Raw genomic sequence first — 23,081 nt, 5'->3', positions numbered from 1 at the left:
CCCTCTGCGCATGCGCGGCGGCGGCCGAGGCCACCCCCGGGCCCTCCCGCCTCCGCCGGCGCTCCCGGCCGCGCCCCACAGGGAGACGCGACACGCGCGCCCCCCGCCGCCGAACCCCGCCACGCAGGAAGATGAAAGGAGGCAAACGGAGGCACGTCAGATTTCAAATGTCTGTATTAATACAAAAAGCTCGCATCACACACACGTCAGAGACACCAAAACGCCCCGCGGGGTCCACGGCAGCCCTGCCGCTCCGCGGGGGCAGCAGAGGCCGCCTTCCTCGGGTGCTCTCCGCAGGGGCGAGAGGGACAGCGCTGACAGAATACCTGAGGTACGGCCGAGCGGCGGCTGGGCAGGGCCCGCACGGGGCGCTCGGCGGGAAGCGCGGCTGCACGGTCAGGCCTCGCAGGACGACGCGCGACGGCAGCGGCGGTGGGGGCACCAGGCAATGGGGGCTCACCCCTGCTCGGCCTAGCGACGAGGTGGTGGGGGAAAACCACATCCACGCTCCCCCTTCCAACAGGGCGTTCAGACTATCGAGTGAGGCTGGGGGGGGCAATGGTCAACAGAACTCATGGCCATTGTCTATCAAACTATGCATCACGTTCATGACCCGTGATCCTTCTCTAGACGAAAATATTGCTAAGGCAGATGTCCCTCCTGAGGGAACCCCTTAGTTTCCCCAGTCTTAATATGAAATGGCAGTAACATGGGAGAGTGCAAGGGAGGAGGAAACAGGATTTGTACATTAGCCTCTACTTTTTCCGCTTGGAGGATGGCTAAAGAAATAAACCTGTCACCCTCTGCCATCCATATTTAGTATTTGGAGAAGCACCTATCACCTGGATGCTTTTAAATCATCCTTTCTGAAATTAACATCCCCTGCTGCAGTTCATACAGCTTTCCATAGAAATAATGAAAACTACAAGTTTTCTGATGTATTAAGAACTCAAGGGGAAACCTTAAGTTCCTCACAACTTATTCTCAAGTTCTTTTAACTCTGAAAGACTACCAGTAATCAGTATTTTTTAAAAAAATTTTTTTAAATCTTATTTTGGTCATACAGAAGAAAACTCCTGTCTAGCCACGAAACAGCATCAACTCCAAAGCAGAGAGGCTCATGGAGTATTAAAGTCACCAGAAATACCACACTTAACGTTACCTACTGGGCAAAACTACAGGCCTCCAGAAGGTCTCATCCATTGCCAAAGAACAACCCATCCAATCCCTGAAGTGGATTCTCCTAGGAAAAGGTAACTTCACAGGCTGCATACATCCTCTCTAGCTGCAGGTACAAACAGTGCACCAACTGCAACAAAATATCACCAATACATTGGTATGGACAGACAGTAGCTCAGAAAAAAGAAGAGTCTAAAAAAGAAAAAAAATCTAAAGTGCTTAAGGCAATTCTTCATATCCCCATTTACTAGAAACAACTGGACTAGCTGTTAGCAGCAAAAGTTTGACATCTGTGCAAACTATTATATAACAAATTCATCCTTTAAGGGTAAAAAGTCACATGTTAAGTTCATCTAGTACACCGGTTAAACTAAAACTTGCAAGTCACAGTATGAAATACTTCAAGCTTTCTTCTGTTAGAGAAAAACTACATTTTTACATTGTGCATATGAAATTTATCTTGCAGGATGCACTACATCTTGCTAAAAAAAAAAAAAAAGTCATAATTTAAATGCTTTTATGTAGGCTTGGAAATTACTCATGGTTCTTTCTCACTACACATTAACTTACTGTAAACATTCCCTTTCTTTCCAAAAAGGGAAATCTAATAGGAACTGTAGCTGAACACCTAAGATCAAGCCAATGACTGGGCAGCGTGAACAGGTACTAACCTATTTCCATGTCTGTTTACCAGTCATTCAATAGAACAAGTGTCAAAACAAGAAGCAGCTGTCTTAACCCTCCTCTCTCTACACACCAGCAGGGTCCAAGTATGCAAGTCTCACTCCCTCATGTACCACTGAATTCATAGCAGCTGAGCCCTTAGAACTGCCAGTCAGGTGTTCATTGCAGTAAAAAGGAAACAAATCGGGAAGAAATATTTAAGATTACTACACAGACTATTTAAATAACACCACCATCTGTAGATAATATGTGAAACAGGTTCAGACACTGTTCAATTACGAACCATGTCACCTTCTAGTATCTTTGTTTGAATACCCAAAACACTAAACTAGCAGAGGAAGGGACAGCTAAACTGGGAATTGTTTTGCACTTTCCTATGCAAAAGATTACAGCTAACTTTGTCCACAATGCAAATATTCAGAGATGCTCAAGTTCCAGATATGAAATGAACATTAATGATGATTAAGGGGGTGGAACATCTCCCTTATGAGGAGAGGCTGAGGGAGCTGGGTCTCTTTAGCTTAGAGAAGAGGAGACTGAGGGGTGACCTCATTAATGTTTATAAATATGTAAAGGGCAAGTGTCATGAGGATGGAGCCAGGCTCTTCTCAGTGACATCCCTTGACAGGACAAGGGGCAATGGGTGCAAGCTGGAACACAGGAGGTTCCACATAAATAGGAGGAAAAACTTCTTTACGGTGGGGTAACCGAACACTGGAACAGGCTGCCCAGAGAGGTTGTGGAGTCTCCTTCTCTGGAGACATTCAAAACCCGCCTGGACGCGTTCCTGTGTGATATGGCCTAGGTAATCCTGCTCCGGCAGGGGGATTGGACTAGATGATCTTTCGAGGTCCCTTCCAATCCCTAACATTCTGTGATTCTGTGATTCTGTGATTAAAGGGCTCACCCGTCCTGTCAACTTCATGGTTTCTCAAGAGAAACAGAACTTTCCAGAGCAGGTATTAAGAAGAAAATTTTAAGTTTTCCACTGAACATCATAACTAGTTTATTAGAAGTTTTTTCAAGGAATTTCTCCTCCTCTTGAGAAATCTTGATGGATACAAAGGACCCATTGATACTAACAAGATTTAACATGATTAGATGGTCCTGTTTTTACAGACTAAAAGATACACAGACGAAAAAGTACTTTGGCCTGGTAGGAAAAGAGCCAATTCATTATGGACCCTATCAGCATGAATTTGAAACAGTTTTCAGGTGATACTAGGAAAAAAATCTTCAGTTAGGAAAACGGTTGATTCAAGTGCATATCTGAAAATTATTTCTAGGCTCCTCGACTTGAATAGAGGGAAGAAAGCAGATTTAAACAGTCTTTAATACACAAGTAATTACCATTAAAAGGTTGAGATTTTCCACAAAGAATATAACATGATTTTTTTTAGCTCTCCTATTATTATGAATCATTTGACTATTGTTACTAAGCTTCCAACTACAAGTTGAGATGATGGAACACCCAGACTCAACATTTCACTTGATTTGTGAACAAAAACACGTAACTAGAGCTCCAGAAGCAGCTCGTATGTCAGCTGGCAAAGCATTTGCCCACTTTCCACTTTTTCCCTGCCCTTAAAAAAGGGGAAGGCGTTACGTTGGAGGCTACAAAGAGATCCTTCAGAATATGATCTTCTGAAAGCCAGTCTCATAACCACATATACATGGCATATGGTACAAGCTAGCAAGTTAAGAGTGGGATGCTGTATATATAAGCTATGCTTCTGCTGGATAAAGAAATGATGCAATTTTTTTACTTCTCTGGTTATCCAGAAAGTTCCAAGAATCCTCACTAGCTAGTCAAAACAGGTAGCAAAAACGTGTGCCTGGGCTCAGAGGGTACTGCCCTCTCACCAGGAATTCAGTGCCGCTTCTGCTCAAAGCCAGCTTTGATATTGACACAGCTGTTAGAGGAGTCTTAGCCAGCCTTGAAGCTGGCTTGAGAAAAAGCTGAAAGATATTTTAGCAATAGCCCTCCCCGCCCCTGTCTTCTCTGGGGAGATGCATTTAAACCGAAGCTCTCACACCCTTGTTCCCGGTCTCGGCTGCATTGCAGCTTTGCTATCAGCAGACAAAGATTCTATTGGTCATTCACATCTGATGAACGATGTGAATTGCTCATTATCTGAATCCAATTAGAATAGTGCCACAAAACTGGAAAGCCAAGAGATGACCCAAAATTAAGAGCTTCTGAGAGCAGTACCGTGCTGTAGTTTTTTAAAAAGCTCTGCGTGTTTGGTACTGAACCTCTTACCTGAAATACTTCCTAGCTCAATGGCTGGCTATCACAATGCGTCTTCACTGAGGACCTAAGAATGCTTTTAAATACCTTCAAATTTTTACATTTTCTGTAATTCCTGATAAATGGGAGCTGAACTTTAAATATATTATATTTAAATGAGCTACTCATGAGAAATAGGAGGATTTTGTATAAGAAAATAATCACAGACTGCTCTTACTATTGCTTCACATCAGGCCTACAACTTCTTATAATATTGAGATCATACTTCTGTGATAGTTTGCCAGGCTAGGCTAGCAAATCAATATTCTTTTGAAATGCATGTTTGATATCACAAGTTCTAATGGGAAGCCCAGTAATAATAAAGTATATAGTCAAGTAATTCATGTTAGGAGAGCTAGCTAAGAAAATGGTATTTGTTATATTCTTCATAGAAAAATAATATTCATAACAAAATTCATATTCAAGTCCATAACAAAATGCTTAAATACAGTATTAGAAAAGTACACGGTTACAGCTCTTGATTTCTCCACTTATTTTTCAAATAGGCAACAGTTCAGTTTTGTGTCTGACATTTCTGTCTGGATTCACAGTAGGTTACGAACACTTTAGCCCCAAACATTTGCACTATCAGTACTCAGCCCTGAAACAAGCAGTAGGTCGCAAACTCAGTTTAATCGAATGCTCACAAGCTTCTGTGAATAGCAGCTACATAGAAAAAAACCATTCGGCAATAGAAGTGTTTAGCAGGCATTACTAGGCAATATTGTTTAGGCTGCTTGTTGAACCACTTAATCCATTTTCATTTTTCTGGAGCGTTTTCACAGCACTTGGCACCTGTAATCCAGTACTCACTGTAAGCCCACCACACCAGATCTAAAGGAGAGGGGAAAAAAAACCCTCAATATTATGAACATTATGAAGCATCTACATATCTCTCTTCTCCTGTCCCACAATGGAACTAACACAAAATTTATCCTGCAGCTGTATTTGTCTTCTCTCTTGCTCTCTAGTCACAGCACTTCGTAAAACCTTCTAATCACACAGAAGCTAATTTTTAAGACTGTAAAGTCTAAGCAGCTTCACATACTATACTTTATGACTCTAAAGTTCAAAACCAAGTCTAAGATCTAACACTAAAAGATTTGCTCCTAATAGGAAAACTTCTCTGAAGACCGATGTGCTAGCAGCAAGTACTTAGAATGACAATGAAAAGCAATACTCTCACTATGGTCCAGTGTCCAAGAGCAGTGCTTCGTTTTAGTATGACATGGCAGAATTATGTCAATGTAAACATAGTACAAAAAAATTAACTGTTGAGAAGCTTCAGGGGCACAGGTGTTGGTGACCTCTATTCTACAACTGAGTTACATGAAAGAATGTATCTCCATCTTACAAATAAATTGAGAGCTGTACTTAAGTAGCTTTTCATTTTTATTTCAACTGTTCAGCTAACCCAGGTAGCATCTGTGAGACTGCTATCACTATGTACTAGGGGCTGTATGAGATGCAGACTAATAGGCTGAAGTGTGGTAAGCAAGTATTTCCTTGGATGCCTTAGGAACTAACTTCAATGAATCAGCCTTAGCAATACCAGAGCTATGACTAACACATGTACCCCAACAGTTCTGAAGCTATTCTGTTCCCCATATGTTGAAAAAGATCAGTGAGGCAACTTGCTTAGTCACCTGCAAACAAAAAGGTATTAAAAATCTAGACTCCTATTGTCAGTACATCTAACCAACAGTAGAAATTGTGAATTCTGTTTGATACAAGTGACAAATCAGGTGATTGGAAATGCTAGATGTAAGGCTGCCTGAGCAAGTTACTACTTTTTCATTCCTCCTCCATGCCCTAAAGACGAATAACTTTATTAACTGACCTAATCACACTTTAAAATTACCATGCTGTGTCTTCTATGGGCTGAATTACAAGAGGCTAAAGATCAGTGCCCAGGCAGCTGAGTTGTTAGTATGAACTAGCATGCTAGCCTCCTCCAGATTCCTAAGTTTTCCCAGACCTACACCCTGCTTCCAAAGTATGATGCACTTGATGCCACCTTAAAACACAGCTGAGGTCTCCAAATTTAGTTACTTAAACAAAAGAATTTAATCATTAGAGGCAAAATGAATACACAGTAACTAATCCTTTTCCTGTGCATTTTTTGCAAGGTTTGAGTCTTTAGAATTGCAGCAAGTTTTCACTGATTAGTTTAGAGCCACAAAAAAGTTATGCAGACCAGTGAAATGACTGGCAAGAAAATCCTACTGAGCTTTTAAAGATTTGAAAGCTAGTCTTGTATCTCAGAGGGAATCATCTGGTGTTGTTCTGTCTCATGACACCTGCTCTGACAGCTCGCAGCATCTTGGGCTCCTATCTGTATCACTTCAGGTCAATTATCATAGCAGGCTCATCAGCTACCGGAGTATGCTATTAATTTACTCTACAAAAATTTAATTACTTTTATTTACATAGCTGAGACATACAGATGCAGAGTTCTCCTATTGGAGTGCTATTATAAGCGCCACATGAATTCAAAAAGAAAACAGTTAAACATTTTTTAAAATTATTATTCAGCCAAAAACAGCGCTCCCAGAATTAAGTCTTCAGTAAACTGAATTCAGTGCTAGAAACTGAACAAAATTTTATAGATACTGACCATGAAGGCTGGTAATAATGGTTGGGTAAACTTCGTTTTGAAGGTGTGTAACAGCTCCTTTGAGTTTGCGTTGTAAAATGTGAGCTGACCTAAAAGAGGTAGAAAACAAGTTGAAATACATGTTTAAATGATGTTGCTGTGTAACTTTTTGTTAGATTGATTCTTTTCCAGGGAAAGGTTTCCAGAAGACACTAAATACAGTCCACATGACTAAAAAATTCTCAGTTGGTAGCTCTGTTACACAGATGAACCTAGGTCATTTGACATTAGAACCACTATTACACAACCATCTCTGGGCCTTATTTTCATAAGAGACTATATCAGTCTGGAAGTAATGTACTACTTTAGCCTTGTACTGCTTCAACTTGACACAGACAGCTAACTAAGTTTTTAGCTAAACCTCATAAGACTGTAATTTACCTCCATCAAAGTCGCAGTATACTCCTATTCTGTCTGGAACAGGTATATCTAGAGTCTTGGTTTTATTATTATGTTTTGCTGAAAATGTGGTTTGCAGCCAGTTGTTGATATGGATGCACCAGCTTGAGTTAGTCTTTCCCAGCTGGTCAAATTTCCCCAGGTTTCTATATGTTACTCCCACGCTGTAGGATTTGCAGTCCTTCTGGGCTCTCACCTCCCAGTAATTCTGTCCACTTTCAACAGCAGTGTCTCCTACCAAAAAAAGATATATTTAGTTGCTATAATTAAGTGTACCTTAACAATGCTTGTTTTCTTATAGGCACCAGTGATGTCTTCTCCGTTTTATTTTAAGGTAAAGGCGTAGAAATACAAAAATCTGAGCTATACAGAACAAAAAAAAATAATGTACAAGAAAATAGAATATAAATATAAAATAGAATAATGAAACAGTTTTTACTTACACTCACTGTGACAAGATACATTTAACATCAATTCACATTTAATAACAGTGAATGTCAGTCACTAAGAGCTTTGTAATGAAGAGCTTCAACAGACTTGAACACACTTGCTGTAGCATGAAATTCTGGTGTTATATAGGCAAAACTACCTCTGTGCAGTACAGTATCAAAAACATAGCCTTGAACAACCACACATTTTCCATCAAATCCTTACCTAAGCTACCCTTCCACAGCATTACGCCTGTAACAGAAGTAAAAAGTTCACCTTACCTAACACTGTATATGATTCACCAGTAAAGTGATCTCTGCTGCCCCTCGGTGAGGATCTTGTGCTTACAGATGTCCTCTTTGGAGACGGTGCACCACTTCTAAGAAGAAACGAACCGTTCAAAATTTGGACGCAGATAGAGAAATTCAGGCTCAAACAAGCTGGAGTCAATTAGGGTGCAGTAAACATACATAAGCTATTGACATGCCACATTAGTTCAAGCCGCTTAACGCCTATAACCGCATGCATGCACAAGAACTGAGAAGAGAGAAGATGACAGCCAGAAAAAAAATACAAGACATTGTAACAAACAAGTTTAGAGGGAGCTGAGAAAGGAAACAGGAGGGGGGGGAAAAAGCAGATGTGGGGCACATGGTTTGAATGAATGCTTGTATAAAAGAGTGTTTCGCCTGTACTACTCAGAACCCTAGAGAATTCATGTTCTGTTTTTCCACAAAAGATTTCTAATAAGTCTTGTAGATCAGCTACAACAATGAGATAAGTATGAATACAATGCTGATATTCAATGTCAAAATGATTAATTTTCACAGGAATTTAAATATCAGTGAACAACATCAGTTAAAGGTAGGTTTTTCAGCACATGTATAGTTTTTATAAGCAATGACTGAAATCCCAGGAAAAAGTGTAACCCAATGAAGAATGAAAGGAATAAAATTGTGATAATTTTATTTCAAAACACACACACTGAAGATGACACAAAACCCATGAGGGTAAAATCTAAACACAATTTATATCAAAAAAAGATGAAGTGAGACTTCCAGATTTAGTGCATCACAACACTCCTCAAAAAAAAAAAATCAAACATCAAAAAAGCATATTGGAGGGTGGGGATTTTATTATATTAACTCTGTCAAAGGCTACAGAAAATTGTGTCACAACACATTGTGCTGAGACGCACACAGCAACTCCTCAAGAGTCATTATAAAATTTGAGAGTGTAATCCCAATCAAGAAAGGCTTAGATTTTCTAATCATACTTTTCAAAAGCAGTCTCAGGAAGAAACAGCAAAACAAACGAAGACATACTTCGCTCTGGAGAATATTCCAGGGAGCAATCAGTTGCATAATAGAATAATTCTAACCTAATGAGGTTTTCAAATGTTTTATTTTACCTCAGTTATGCCCTCAAAAATAATTCCTAACAATTTAACCATTAACAAAATGAAGGCTATTTGCAAATTACAGTGAATGTTAAACCTCACTAGCCAGGGAATCATGTCTGGTTATTATTTTAAAGGCAATCAGTAGCAAAGAATTTTTATTTCTCAGAAATAGCTATGCAGTTTACAGTTTAATTTCATTGATAAAAAATTTTAAAAATACAAAGTAAGTCTCTGAAATACATATGAGAAGTCATTTTCAAATCCTCGTCCTCTGTAGTCTATCATACATTAGCCTTAGAAGAGTTACCACACACAAGAAAGTTTTCTCTCCTACTTTTCCTTCAGCTACAATTTGGTAAAGCTAATTGCTACTTAAACGTCCACTAATACAGTGAAGTTTAGCTTGTTCCCTTTCTGATTCATTCAATACTGACTTCAGGTTTTCTGGAATTGTCCTCAAATGCCATTTCATAAAGGGTCAGAAAATGTCCCTTTTGCCTAGTACCTTCATTAAAATAAAGTCACATGGGAATTAAAAGCTGAGTGGTATTAAGCTGTCATACATAAGTATGCTAGAATCTCTGGTTCAACTTCACGACTAAGTTTGTTTTATTTCAGTTACAGAACTTGACAAGAAATCACTGATGAAAAGGTTGTCTACTTTAGCTTCACCATTTAGCTTATTTGCTAGTACTGATCAGAAGAGAGCTAAGCTTCTAAATTGCTTGCAACAGTTATATGAAGGGGTAAGGGTCTACTGTGCAGGTGCACCACATCAAATACTTTTGAATGTCGTTAACATGGAGGAAGCTGTAGTTTACTTACCAAAGAAAAAAGGTAACACATGATAGCATGGAAAAGAAAAAGCAAAGTCAAGAATTAAAGCATAATTTCACAGGGAACCACCACTCTGCAGACTCCATCCTGCTTCAAGTGCAGAGGTCGTTCACTCGCACTTCCAACAAAAACTGCTGAAATTTTTGTATTAGATTCAGTATAAATGAGTTATGCAGAAAGCAATTGGCCATTTAGAGAATCACCATAAGAAAAATGCAGGTGCTTTGCTAGAATTTTCTCAAAGTTAGGAAGACATTAAAAGGTCCTTGATGTCATTTATATTGCTCAAGTCTTCTGTAAATGGCCACTGCATGTGCTCTGTCCACTCAATCTAACAGCCTTTAACAGTTCAGACAATGACATAAAATACTTGGTATAAAAGTTTGAAAAAGCAGTTGGTTTGCTTTGGGCTTTTTTCCCCAGTGCTTAAGTCTCCCTTGCAATAGGGAAAGGCAGGAAATTTTATAGCAGAAAGGCAGTTTGGTGCCCACTTTCCAGTACAGCACAGTCTTCATTAGCTAGTACAGTAACTGATGCATTTCTTCCACTATTCAGTGACCAGATATCCTCATCTTATGGTTAGGATTGTTGCCTACAGCACTGCAGTTAGTCTCAGTTTTCTTATCCATTTCACCAAATAAAATAAATTCCAAGCAGTATGTATTCTCTTTTGGAGAAGAAAGGCCAAGTAGTGGTATCAGAAGTTATCCATGGAGGGATATCAGAAGTTAGACTAAAATAAAGCCTCTGGATAATAAATGTTACAGGTCATTAAGCATTTTATTGCCATAGTGTCTTTCCAACCCTAGAAATCTTCACATTTGATGTTTAAAACAATTATACTGCAACTTTTTCCACCAACTATGGAGCTAACTTCAAATTTCCCCTCTAATACAGACAACACCACACAGACAACTCCTAAGAAGGAATAAAAGCCGCCTGCAAGAGTGAAAGCTCATCTAAATCTCCTGATAGAAAAGGTCAGCCTGAGATGCAAAGTTGAACATGTGACCATGTCCTTCTACCAAAGCAAAGGCCAGAACTATGGAAGTTCTTTACTGACAACCACAGAGGCAAGGTATGACTCCCAGAGTTTGCTGACCAAGTAGCAATATCTCCAAGACAGCTTTAAAACTTATTTTAGCAGAAATTGGTATGCTTTGTGGAGTAGAACTATCGACACCGCACAGCTTCAAGACCTTGTTTCACCTACACAAAGTTTTCTTTACTGCTGATCTCAAGCCAAAGATATATCTACCTTATGGATGAATAGAGAGGAGTAAAACCTACAAGAAATTAGGAACCTGGGCATTTGTTTTGGTCCCACAACTTCTAAACCACTGAAAAAGAGCAAGAGGCCAAAAATGGGAGAAGTAATTCCTCAAACAAGAGTTTTATTAGAAAAATCATGAAAAAAATGTACACTAAAAAACACAATTGCACAAGGAATAGAAGAATATTTTAGCTGCCTTTACATATCAAAAAAGAGGTACTCTCATTTGAACAATTGGTTCCACAAGCAGAATTGCCATGAAGCTTTGTTACACATGCCATCAGACTAAACTTCACCCTATTTGAAAGTGTAAACACCATTAGTACCTTTCCTCTGATGTCTAGTAACAGCTATAGCACAAGTTCAGAGGCAAAAAAGTTTTCAGGTTCAAAAATAAGAACTATTTTTTTTTTTAAGTTCTTAGAAAGGAACTCTTTACTGCATTTGTAAAAAATTTAGTATGCCATCAAGTGCCAGAAGGTTAAATTATATCTGTAAATAATAGGGATCTTTGTATCAACACTAGAATACATAATGCTCTTCCAACCCTTGCAAATCAGGTCTCCCACACACTAGAATGCATCCTTCCTGGAAGAATGTTTTCCAGTCACTGGAAAATACATATATAATCTCTATAAATCCAAATCAAACTTCGAAGTATTTTTTAAAAGCATGTGACTGTTACTGATAAAGGCTTTTAGATTTATTTCTCACTACATCAAGCAAAGGAAAGTAGCACAGACTCCCAACAAAACTAGGTGCTAGATCCTAGGAATAAGAGGTATATTATCACCTTCTATTGCTCTTCAGCAGAGGATTCTGGCCACTGTCAACAGAAATAAGTAGTCATTAAACAACTGTTCTATTACTACTGTAAATTATTCCCATTTTTAAGATGCCACTAAAACTTATTCTACACACTTCTGGCAGTATATGCCTATAGGGAAGGTATTTATTCGTAAGTTATCTCAAGCAGTGCTCTTTATACCAAAAAGCACATGTGCAAAGTCAGTTAATTGTCTTTGAGGAAGAAGTAGCCAGCTCTGCGGACAAGGCAAGAGCAATGGACACTGTTCACACCTTGAGTTTAGCAAGGCTTTTGATCCATTCCCACACAGTATCCCCAAACCTCTAGAGGCAAGATATAGACTGGGTAGCTGGCCATAAGCTGTGTACAGAACCAGCTGAACACCAGGCTCACAGCTATGGATAGCGTTCTCCAGATGACAAAACCCCACACAACAGGACAGGCTGAGGGACAACTGAGGGAAGAGCAATTCTGCAGAAAAGCAGCTGGGAGTCTTGGTGGACAACAGGAGCCAACAACAGGTGGACCACAACAGTGGAAAACACACTGCACTGTGCCCTTGTGGCAGAGGTGGCCAACCACACCCTGTGCTGTAGCAGCAAGACAGCAAGCAGGAGGCCAAGGCAAGCGACCATTCCTCTTGATTTGGCATTTGTCAGATTGAGCCTGAAGTCCTGCGTCCAGGTCTGGGCTCCTCAGGGCTATACACTGACATACTAGAGCAAGACCAGTGGAGGGCCAACACCACCATTAAGGCACTGGAACACAGGAAGACAATTAGGCTTGCTGAGCCTCAGAAGACACGAGGTTAAGTGCTGTCTTTAACAACGTAACAGGACGGTACAGGAAGATCAAGCCAGGCTTTTCTAGGAGGGGTGCACACTGCTAGCCGAGAGGCATCTGGTACTCATTGCACCATAGGAAATTCCAGTCAGATACCAGGATATTCCTCCCCTCCCACAAAGGTGGCCTGAAATAGAGGCCCAGCAAGCTAACATATTCTTCATCCTTGGATATATTCAAGGCTCAGCCAGAGCAGACTGATCTAGTGATGTTCTTTCCAACCATATTTATGGAGTGACTTTGAATAGCACATGTCTATGTGCCTAACAAAAATTCTGTTGAAGTTACTCAACTGCTTTTCCTAGATGAAAATAGTTGGTAAATATGTTTAGGGCTGCCACGTTTACAAGAGTTATGTTCCATTTTCTGTTATCTTTTGCTATCTCGTTTGTTTTATTGGTACCTTTTCCTCACCAATGAGGGTTATGAGATAACAAATTCAAACACCACCTATAGTGTCAATTCTATTTAAACTTTTTCAAAAGGACAAAGCATCGAGCTCTTTCCTTATTTTTCATAGTAGAAATGCTGTCTATTCACCTGCACTGACCTGCAACACTACTAAACACAGAATTACATCAGTTGCTTGCTGACATTTACCTTATCTGCTGTATTGGGTTTATGTGTCAAGGTTTTGGTAGCGGGGGACTGCAGGGGTGGCTTCTGTGAGAAGATGCCAGAAGCTGCCCCCATGTCAGATGGCACCAGCTCCAAGACAGACCCGTCACTGGCCAAAGCTGAACCAGTAAGTGACAGTGATAGTGCCTCTGGGATAACATATTTAAGAAAGGGTAAAAACTGCTGCACAAGAGCAGGTGGAAGAGAGGAGTGATAATATAGCCACCCTGCAGCCCATGGAGGACCCCACACTGGAGCAGGTGGATACAACCTGAAGGAAGCTGCAGCCCATGGAAAGCCCATGCTGGAGCAGGTTTGCTGGCTGAACCTGTGGCCCTGTGTGGGACCCACACTGGAGCAGCCTGTTCCTGAAGGACTACACCCCGTGGAAAGGTCCCACACTGGAGCAGTTTGTGAAGGACTGTCTGCCATGGGTGGGACCCCATGCTGGACCAGGGGAACAGTGTGAGGAGGAAGAAGCAGCAGAGAACACATGATGAACTCACCACAACCTCCGTTCCCTGTTCCCCTGTGCTGCCTGGGGGGAGGAGGTAGAGAAGCTGGGAGTGAAGCGGAGCCTGGGAAGAAGGGAGGGGTGGGGGTAAGGTATTATAAGATTTGTTCTTATTTTTCATTATCCTACTCTTAACTTTTGATTGGCAATAAATTAATTTAAATTTCCCCAACTCGAGTCTGTTTTGCCCATGACAGTAATTGCAGAGTGATCCCCCTGTCCTTATCTCAACCCATGAACCTTTCATCATTATTTTCTCTCCCACTGTCCAGTTGAGGAGGGGAAGCTATAGAGCAGCTTGGTGGGCACCTGGTGGCTAGCCAAGGTCAACCCACCACATCCATAAGTTATTTCAGTACCTTGAACAATACCATAACAAATGTATCTTAAAAATAATTAAATACTATTTAATGATTAAGACACATTTCTAATAGCTTCCATAAATAGCCTCCACATCTGTGTGACAGGGGAAGAGAAACAAAAAATGAAAATTTCTTCCAGAGAAAGATTTCTGAATGAAAATTCCTTTGGTGTCCCACTGTCCTCAAGTGTTTTAAATTCCCTCCTGTCCTCTTCCCTTAATTGTCAGATGAGACATGCCAGACAACGTAAACATTTACAAAAAAAAAAAAAAAAAGAGTTCTTACCTGCTTTTATTTTCCTTCCCTTTTATTTTTTCTTGGCCTTTGCCTCCAGTAGGATCCCATTCAACATAGGTATCTTCAACTTTCAAGTTCAGATGAGAAGAAGTACTGTCCAAACCGAACACAAATGCTGGTCAAGACAAAATGCAAAACAGTGAAATGGTATAATGCTCTCTCCCAACAGTGGCCATTCATAGAAAATGATAGAAGCAGTAGTAAAATTGTAGCAGAGCACTATTTGAGTTAATAGAAACATCAGCTTTTTAGTCTGATTCTTGTAATCAAGGTAAGGAGCCTTTTAAATAAAGCCCAACTATCTACCTTCAGTGCATAGGTTACACCAAAGTAAGTTTTTTCATATTTATAATGCTACAGTATCAGCAATTAAATTCAGCTAGTGCTTCCTGCTAGTTACAGCCTACTCCCTAGATTGTTAAAATCATGAATTATTTTAAAAGGTATGCTTATTTTGTTCTGCAGCACTGATTCTCGAACACGGTGTTTATGGTAACAAGGATTGCAAACTTGGACAATACTAAATTGACAGGGTAGCACATACAGGCAGAGTTGAACTGTGAAGTCAGCTGCAGATGTAAGAACAGCAGAGGATGCATGCAACTAGAAGAGACTTGGTATTTGTTGCAGCCAATCCTTCATCCAAGGAAACAAAACTAATACAACATGCCAAGTTCCCTAAAGATGTTTATTTATAGACTATTCTGTAAGTGTTCTAATACCATGAGATATTATAGACTGATTCTGAAAGAAAGTATAGTTGAGATTTTAAAAGTTTAGAGCTCAACAGTACAGAAGTCTGAAAAACAATAAGGTAAGCACATGGACAAGGATACTGAGTTTCTGTGGGCTGATTATTAAAGAAAGTGAACTAAATGTTCACACAGAAATAACTAAAGTAATATGGGAAGCATGATAACTGCCTAAACAATGAAAATCAGAATTATTTTTCTGCTACTGGAATAAGGAATGTAAGTGGCTGTTAAATGGATACTATATATCTGACAATGACTGTCACTGAAGAGTATTAAAATAGTTTTAGAGAAGTTACCAGAATGCCCATCAGCTCATTCAAATAGCGTATAGCTTTGTTTTTATGAAGTAACATTCACAAATAACAGAATTTATATTTTAATTACCCAGTTCATATCAGTCATTTTGCCCTTTACACTACAGACTTGGCTTTAATTAAAGCCCCAGGATCGTTATCTCCACCATAACAGTTAAGATTTGTGTTCTGTCGCAAAACAATCACTTCCAATAAATATTTCTTATAGTTTATTTACAAAATGATGTTAGGAAGCCACCATCCTCAGACCACTGATTTCTAACACAGTGACTCAATAACTTTAGCAATTTGGAGCTGCCTATTTTTTGAATATTGACAGTGATTAGAATCTACAGCCACAAAGTAAAAAAAAATTATTTTCATCAGCACCTTCTATTTACAGAAAGCTACTACCTGTCACATGCTAATCACCACTAACCAGCCAACTACACCAACTGTTTTGATGCCCTAAGAGTCCTACCAATGCTCAGCCACAACATTCATCTTCCTTTACTATATGTTGGCATGGTGTAGCGGCACAGCATACTGTCAATTCACAGTTCAAAATAAACAATGTCAAGCTCTGTTGGAGAAAGTTACATCACTACCTCATTTTTAGTGTCTGAATGCTAAAAGTCCAGCTTTGCGCCAATAAGCTTCTTAATTCTTTACAGAAATGGTACTTTGGACACATGTTTCAGCAGTGCTCATGCAGAAGCAGACTTAACATACATGTTCATATATGAAGGTAGAACAGTAAGCACAGGGTTTTCACTACATGTGAGGTTAGAGTCTTTCAAATTTTACCTTTGGTTTCCAGAGTCACAGGATCGGAGTATTCCCCTGCCACAGCTTTGTTGCAAGCTTGTACTCTAACGTTCATGTATTTTGTATCAAACTTCAGACCTAAAAAGTAAATGTTCAGAAACTTGAACTGATATTAATTACTGACAATTTTTACAAGAATAAGATCTGTTCCATGTAGCCGTCTTCCATTTATCTCAGCCTGTAAAAAACAAGCTTAAATATCAGTGTGAACTTCATTTAGCACATGATTTTTTACAAACCCTCAAAGTCAAAATAAAAAGCAGAGCCACTATTGTACAAAGCACCCAAGACTAATGTGAAACAATGGAAGCTTCATTACCTATAGGAAAATGGGTATTTTGCAAAACTTCCAAGCATAAAGAGTTACATCAATATTCTTGGTTTTGAAGTATAAAACACCTTTACCTGATAATGTATATTCAGTAGCTTTAATATAGTCTATCCGTTCCCAACGCTCTTCATCTTTTACTCGAGGAAGCCCATCAACGTTGGTTTTCCTGTACTCCAGTACAAAATGATCAATTCTGCTGTCTTCTTCAGGCATTCTCCATGATACTGTTATGCAGTTATCAGCAACCAGACATGCTGCTAGATCTATCTCTGGAGCTTTAGGGACTGCAGAAAGACAAATATACAGATCAGTTTAAAGAAGAGAATGGATTGAATATTAATTTGTTCTCCTTGGATTCACAGAGTTCAGAACTTGCCCTTGGCCCAGTAACACTCATTCCTTTTAGAGGATCTATTCCATTAGCAAAGCACAACAGAAGACTAGGCATATCACTTTCATTTAACATGCACTTTACAAAATGAGAAATATGTATTAGCTCTAGAGTGAACATTTGCATCACATTTTCCGGATGTTTTGTTTTGTCAGCAAGTTGGGCTGATCCCCTTCTGGAAGCAGTAAGAAGGACACGCTATAGTAGACTGGACTTACAATTATGAACCTACATTTAGAATAACACTACACAGGAAGAACGTTAAGAAGCAAAGTTGTATTTCTGAGTCTTTGGAAAGTAAGCACCACTGCAGCTCTCAAACAGTATCACTTATGTTTACTTCCAACACTACAGACAACTGTGTAATAGTTTCTACTAGCCAGTCAGCAGCCACCTAGTTTTCTTTCCTTTTCATCCTTTGTCTTGAAAGAAGTAGAAAGTATTCCTAAGATTCACTAAGGAGTGAACTTTTGTTTGTAGACAACTGAAGTCTATTTCCATGAAATCAAAGAGCACTTAAGTCACTGGAAAACGTTTTTCAAAAGAAGGCATTTACATGCTCTTGTAGTGTCCCAAATACATTCAAGGAAGACCTTTGCTGGAGGAAGTGAAAATGATGTTTTATTGTTTGCAGTTTTTGAAGGAAGGATCTGCAAAAGCTTTTCCTTTGTTTCAGCATTCACAAAAGCTTGAAATAGATACAAAAGTGGCCTGCAAGTCAATGTATCAAGCAGGAACACCAAAAAAAAAAAAAGTACAATACTGATGCATCTGTGGAACTGATAGACCTGCAGATTTTGTTTGTCAAAAATCATCCCTTTTCATAACACTTAAACCCTTACCCGTGTTGTTCTGGACAGTTATGTCCCAGTGACCAAGTCCTAATTACACACAGGTTACCTTTATGCAGCTGAAACAACTATTTCTTGAACAGATTGTTATTCACGATTCCCCTCCACAATGACTGATGACAGACAGTAATCACATTAATTACAGTTCAGTCAGAGTTGTGTAATTTTACCATCTAGATGCAAACACCTCCTAGCTATAGCAGGTCCACTAGAAGCAGAAGGCCTAGCTTGCTTTATGCACCCTACTTCACACCTTCCCGTACCTTCCGTTCATGATCTGTTCAAATATTTTAACCTAGCACTACTGAAACGCACCCTTTTACCCCTAACATTCCTGCAGTTTAAGCCAAGCAGGAATTACACTGAAACTGGTGGTATAGGTTTAAAATGCTAGAGAACAAATACGCGGTTCAGAAGAGACTGAAAGCAAAATTATTCAAGTCTGTACTGGTTTTGGCTGGGATAGTTACATTTCTTCAAAAAGGCTTGTACAGTGCTATGCTTTGGATTTGTGATGAAAACAGTTTTGATAACATAGGGTTTTAGTTATTGCTGAACAGCATCAAGCCCTTTTCTGCTTCTCCCTTTGCCCCACCAGCAAGCAGGTTGGGGGTGCACAAGAAGCTGCAAGGGGACACAGCCAGGACAGCTGACCCTAACTAAGCAAAGGAATATTCCATACCATATGGCATCATGCTCAGCATATAAAGCTGGGGGAAGAAGGAAGGGGGGGACACCTTCAGAGTTATGGAATTTTGTCTTCCCAGGTAATGGTTACACACGATGAAGCCCTGCTTTCCCAGAGAAGGCTGAATACCTGCCTGCCAATGGGAAGTAGCAAATGAATTCACTTATGTGCACAGCTGTTGGTTTACCTGTTAAACTGTCTTTACCTCAACCTGCAAGTTTATTCACTTTCACCCTTCTGATACTCTTCCCCACCCCACTGCAGCAAAGGGGAGAGATCAAGCAGCTGTGTGGTGCTTAGCCGCCTGCTGGGGTTAAACCACAACAAATTCTCAAGTGTTATTCACATGCATTTGCCATCAAATTTCAAAGTCATCCAACAATAATTTGAGAATAATATCACTAAGATCCCTTCTTAGACAAAAGAAAAAATTAAGATGAGGACAAGTATTTCAGAACACATACTTGTAAATTCAGCTACCCACCCCAATTATTTTTGTCATGGTATAAGATACCAAATAAAGAGTATTCCATGTATTTGGAGTGACCAAGTCTTCAGCATAATTCTGGCAAGCAGTGTTCAAATGTCTGCATTACCACAACACCAAACCTGTTTTCAACTTCCCACACTAGAACATTAGTATTTCCTGATGTATGAAGGTCTATCAATGCTCAGTGCACTTTTGCCTGCAACAGTTTGAGCTATCAGTGTTTGCTGTCAGAGTAATTTGATAGCTTAGCACTACAGTAGAAGAAAGCAGAATTGATAACTAGACAGTTAATTTTCCTGTTTACAAATAAAAGGCCCAAGCAATTTAAATTCCTATGTATTTGATAAGAAAAATGCATGTATAAGGGTAACACTAAATAATATCTTCATCTAGATATCAGACTTTGCTCATGCTTGCTGTTAGATATTGACACTCCCATTCCTGTTAAACAGGTGCACTGTGATCAGCTTACCTACCTTGTTCCCTTATCTACGAAATATAGAGCAATGATTGCCACACAGGGTCTAAGACTAAAAGGTGAATTTCTGCCTCAACACTGCTAGCTGACCACTAGGAATAATGTTGGTAATTTACTACACCTGCTACCCTATACTGTATCTGCAGCATACAAGATAAATGGGCAGAAATATAAACTGATGCTGCCAAGTCCGTAACAGATTTGGATTAGTGACCTAGAGATGAAACAATTTACATCCCTGCCAGCAGTATTCTTGTCAATATATTCTTGGTATCAGTCAAGGACAAAGTGGTTTAAATAGGAAAGCAATATGAATAAAAAGACATTAAAGACATACTGGAATACTGCACCTAAGTTTACTTTCAAACAGTAACAAACAGATGCATCAATACACGTTTTGTATTACAGTAATATCACTGCCCTAGTAGATCACAGAATCACAGAATGTTAGGGATTGGAAGGGACCTCGAAAGATCATCTAGTCCAATCCCCCTGCCGAAGCAGGATTACCTAGACCATATCACACAGGAACACGTCCAGGCGGGTTTTGAATGTCTCCAGAGAAGGAGACTCCACAACCTCTCTGGGCAGCCTGTTCCAGTGTTCGGTCACCCTCACAGTAAAGAAGTTTTTCCTCCTATTTATGTGGAACCTCCTGTGTTCCAGCTTGCACCCATTGCCCCTTGTCCTGTCAAGGGATGTCACTGAGAAGAGCCTGGCTCCATCCTCTTGACACTTGCCCTTTACATATTTATAAACATTAATGAGGTCACCCCTCAGTCTCCTCTTCTCTAAGCTAAAGAGACCCAGCTCCCTCAGCCTCTCCTCATAAGGGAGATGTTCCACCCCCTTAATCATCTTCGTGGCTCTGCGCTGGACTCTCTCTAGCAGTTCCCTGGCCTTCTTGAACTGAGGGGCCCAGAACTGGACACAATACTCCAGATGCGGCCTCAGCAGGGCAGAGGAGAGGGGGAGGAGAACCTCTCTCGACCTACTAACCACACCCCTTCTAATACACCCCAGGATGCCATTGGCCTTCTTGGCCACAAGGGCACATTGCTGGCTCATGGTCATCCTGCTGTCCACTAGGACCCCCAGGTCCCTTTCCCCTACGCTGCTCTCCAACAGGTCTGTCCCCAACTTGTACTCATACATGGGGTTGTTCTTGCCCATTTGAATTAGTTTGCCCAGATCATCCCTTTCTTGCATTTCAGACCATATCATTAATCTTGTAAGCAACATATTAGCTTACAGTTCCATGCATAACACTACTGCAGATGACTAGGACTTTGGAGTGTCACCAAGCATCAAGCTAGCAGGTACAGTCTTGAGAAACTTAAGATAACTTCAGGAAGCACATAGGAACTGACAAGTCAAGAAAAAACACTGTGTGGAAGACTCATTCTCACTTCTGAGATCAATGTTATTTTATAAAATGCTGTATTATGTAGAAATTAACACAGTAAAACTAGAAGACACTTTTACTCTCAAGGCATTCAGCTTAACATCCAATGAATAAGAATGAGTTTAGGTACCCTGAAAAATGTGCTCATTAGGGTGCATAAGATGTGTTTTTATTTTGTTTGTTTTAAATCTAGTAAGTTACTTTTATAGTAACAAATTAAACTCACTGCATACAGTTTTTACCTGGCAAAAACTTTACAGCCTGGAGCATGCGCCTTTCCACAGCGAAGTCCACCATCAAATGAGTCATACTATCACTGACCTTTGGTTTCAGAGAGATGCGAAACGCTGAAGCCATTGTGACTCTAAAGTCAAGAAAGCAGCATTAGCAAAATGTATTTTGCATTGTTTAAGTCCTATAGCCATTTTCAAAAACAGCAATCGGGTAATCTGTATCACTGACGTCAAATTGTTAACCAAAATACTGATCAAAGACCAGAACATTTTTCTAATAGATAACCGTTTACCACTTAGCACAGACTCCAAAATAGAAAGTTCTGCTAATGCGACTGTCTCAAAGAGGATATGGTGTGAGCTCTGAGTTGTTCCATATTACTAGGCAAAGAAATACTTAAATTGACTAGAGAAGAGCTTAAAACTTTTTATTAGTGAAAAAAACTTGGATAAGAGACAAAACAAAACTCATATCACTTTACACAAAAGTCAAGAAACATGAAAAATCTAAAGCACTGCAGCATCAGGATCATGTTTTATATACTTAGAAATCTGAAACTTAAACCTTTAGTATAAAAAGGTCCAAAGACTTTTTTGCTCAACAAGATGGACTCATTATCTCCAAAGTGCATTTTCACATGTTAAATATTGCTCAGACAGCATTTATAAATAGCAGTGAACAAGCTGAATATTCTGATTTTGTATCTACCTCTGATTTTATCAGGGGATGAAGAAATGTTTAAATTGTAGACACCATATTGCTTTGGAACATGCAAGTATAAAATTAGTCTTACAAGATACACTGAAGCACAGCTCCCATTTCCAGTTCTGAAATCTTAGCTCAGTCCTTATTCTGAATACTCCTAAGACACTCCTGTACTCCATCAAGTACACCACCAAAAAAAAGAAGGACAAGTCTCTTGTATAGTTCTGTAACTCTGAAGATATGAGGCCACACAGCAGAATTTGAATGACACAGGTCCTAACTCCTGCTTTGAAAAAAGAGATTCTTAACTAGAAAGTAATATATACACCACAAAAGAAAGTCAGCTGCAAACACTTGTATCCAATTTACACTCACAGATTTGTGGAACCTTTAGAACACCTAACAGCTCACTTAGTGAGCTTCCTAGTGATACACATTAAGTACTTCACTAATAAGAAAGGTTGTGTGCTAACTACAGGTACATTAAAGAATGGTGAAAAACAAAAAAAAAATCAGGTAGTGAAGAAGGGGGAGGAAATATGAAGTTGAGTATTAAAGATATAAGCATGTCGTGAGTGACAAGCATTACAATTTTGGAATATAAATCAATTATGACACTGAACTGAACATCATAAGAGAGACAGGTCAATTGATTTCCCAAGACAGAGTTGATGTTCTGAAATTCAGTATGGGCTGCCTAGCAGATTCCACTGCTTGGCCAGGAAAGTAAAGTGAATCTCTCCTTAAGGAAGAATAATCCTCTGATTAGCAGTAAGAGAACACCAAGTAGTCAGCTTCAGACAGGTTTTTAACTTCCATCTAGGTATTGATCTTAAGAGAACCAGCCACAGTTGGTTCAAAAGGATTAGATCACACAGCATTTCAAGAAACTAGAAGAGTAAGAGGATGCTTATTACAAATAAAGAGTATTAAGATTCCTATGACTGCCACTATCCCTCTGATTTGTTAAGGACACTAAATCTTTACCTTTGGAAAAGCAAAGATTAATTTCTCTAGCAATTACTCATTTTACACAAAACT

The 23,081-nt window shown here is 39.6% G+C and overlaps 1 protein-coding gene across 8 annotated transcripts in view; it reads right to left on the bottom strand.

Annotated features, from left to right (window-relative positions):
• Positions 1-156: 156 nt before the first annotated feature.
• FSD1L (fibronectin type III and SPRY domain containing 1 like) overlaps positions 157-23,081 on the bottom strand; it is a 36,083-nt gene continuing 13,158 nt past the window's right edge. Inside the window, exons 6-15 of one of the 8 annotated variants that reach the window (XM_068422341.1) lie at positions 21,344-21,465; positions 16,873-17,082; positions 16,447-16,545; positions 14,580-14,706; positions 13,925-13,996; positions 11,943-11,975; positions 7,919-8,016; positions 7,191-7,442; positions 6,771-6,859; positions 157-4,987 (exon numbers count right to left, since the gene is read on the bottom strand). In XM_068422341.1, coding sequence (XP_068278442.1) covers positions 4,868-4,987; positions 6,771-6,859; positions 7,191-7,442; positions 7,919-8,016; positions 11,943-11,975; positions 13,925-13,996; positions 14,580-14,706; positions 16,447-16,545; positions 16,873-17,082; positions 21,344-21,465 — 1,222 coding nt within the window. In that variant the 3' untranslated portion in view covers positions 157-4,867. The remainder of the gene's footprint in view (positions 4,988-6,770; positions 6,860-7,190; positions 7,443-7,918; positions 8,017-11,942; positions 11,976-13,924; positions 13,997-14,579; positions 14,707-16,446; positions 16,546-16,872; positions 17,083-21,343; positions 21,466-23,081) is intronic. The other 7 variants (XM_068422345.1, XM_068422342.1, XM_068422343.1 and 4 more) reach the window with 7 other exon arrangements.

This window comes from Nyctibius grandis, chromosome Z (genome assembly GCF_013368605.1).
Source record: "Nyctibius grandis isolate bNycGra1 chromosome Z, bNycGra1.pri, whole genome shotgun sequence".
Classification (NCBI taxonomy): domain Eukaryota; kingdom Metazoa; phylum Chordata; class Aves; order Nyctibiiformes; family Nyctibiidae; genus Nyctibius; species Nyctibius grandis.
This window is presented reverse-complemented; position numbering and strand designations above follow the sequence as displayed.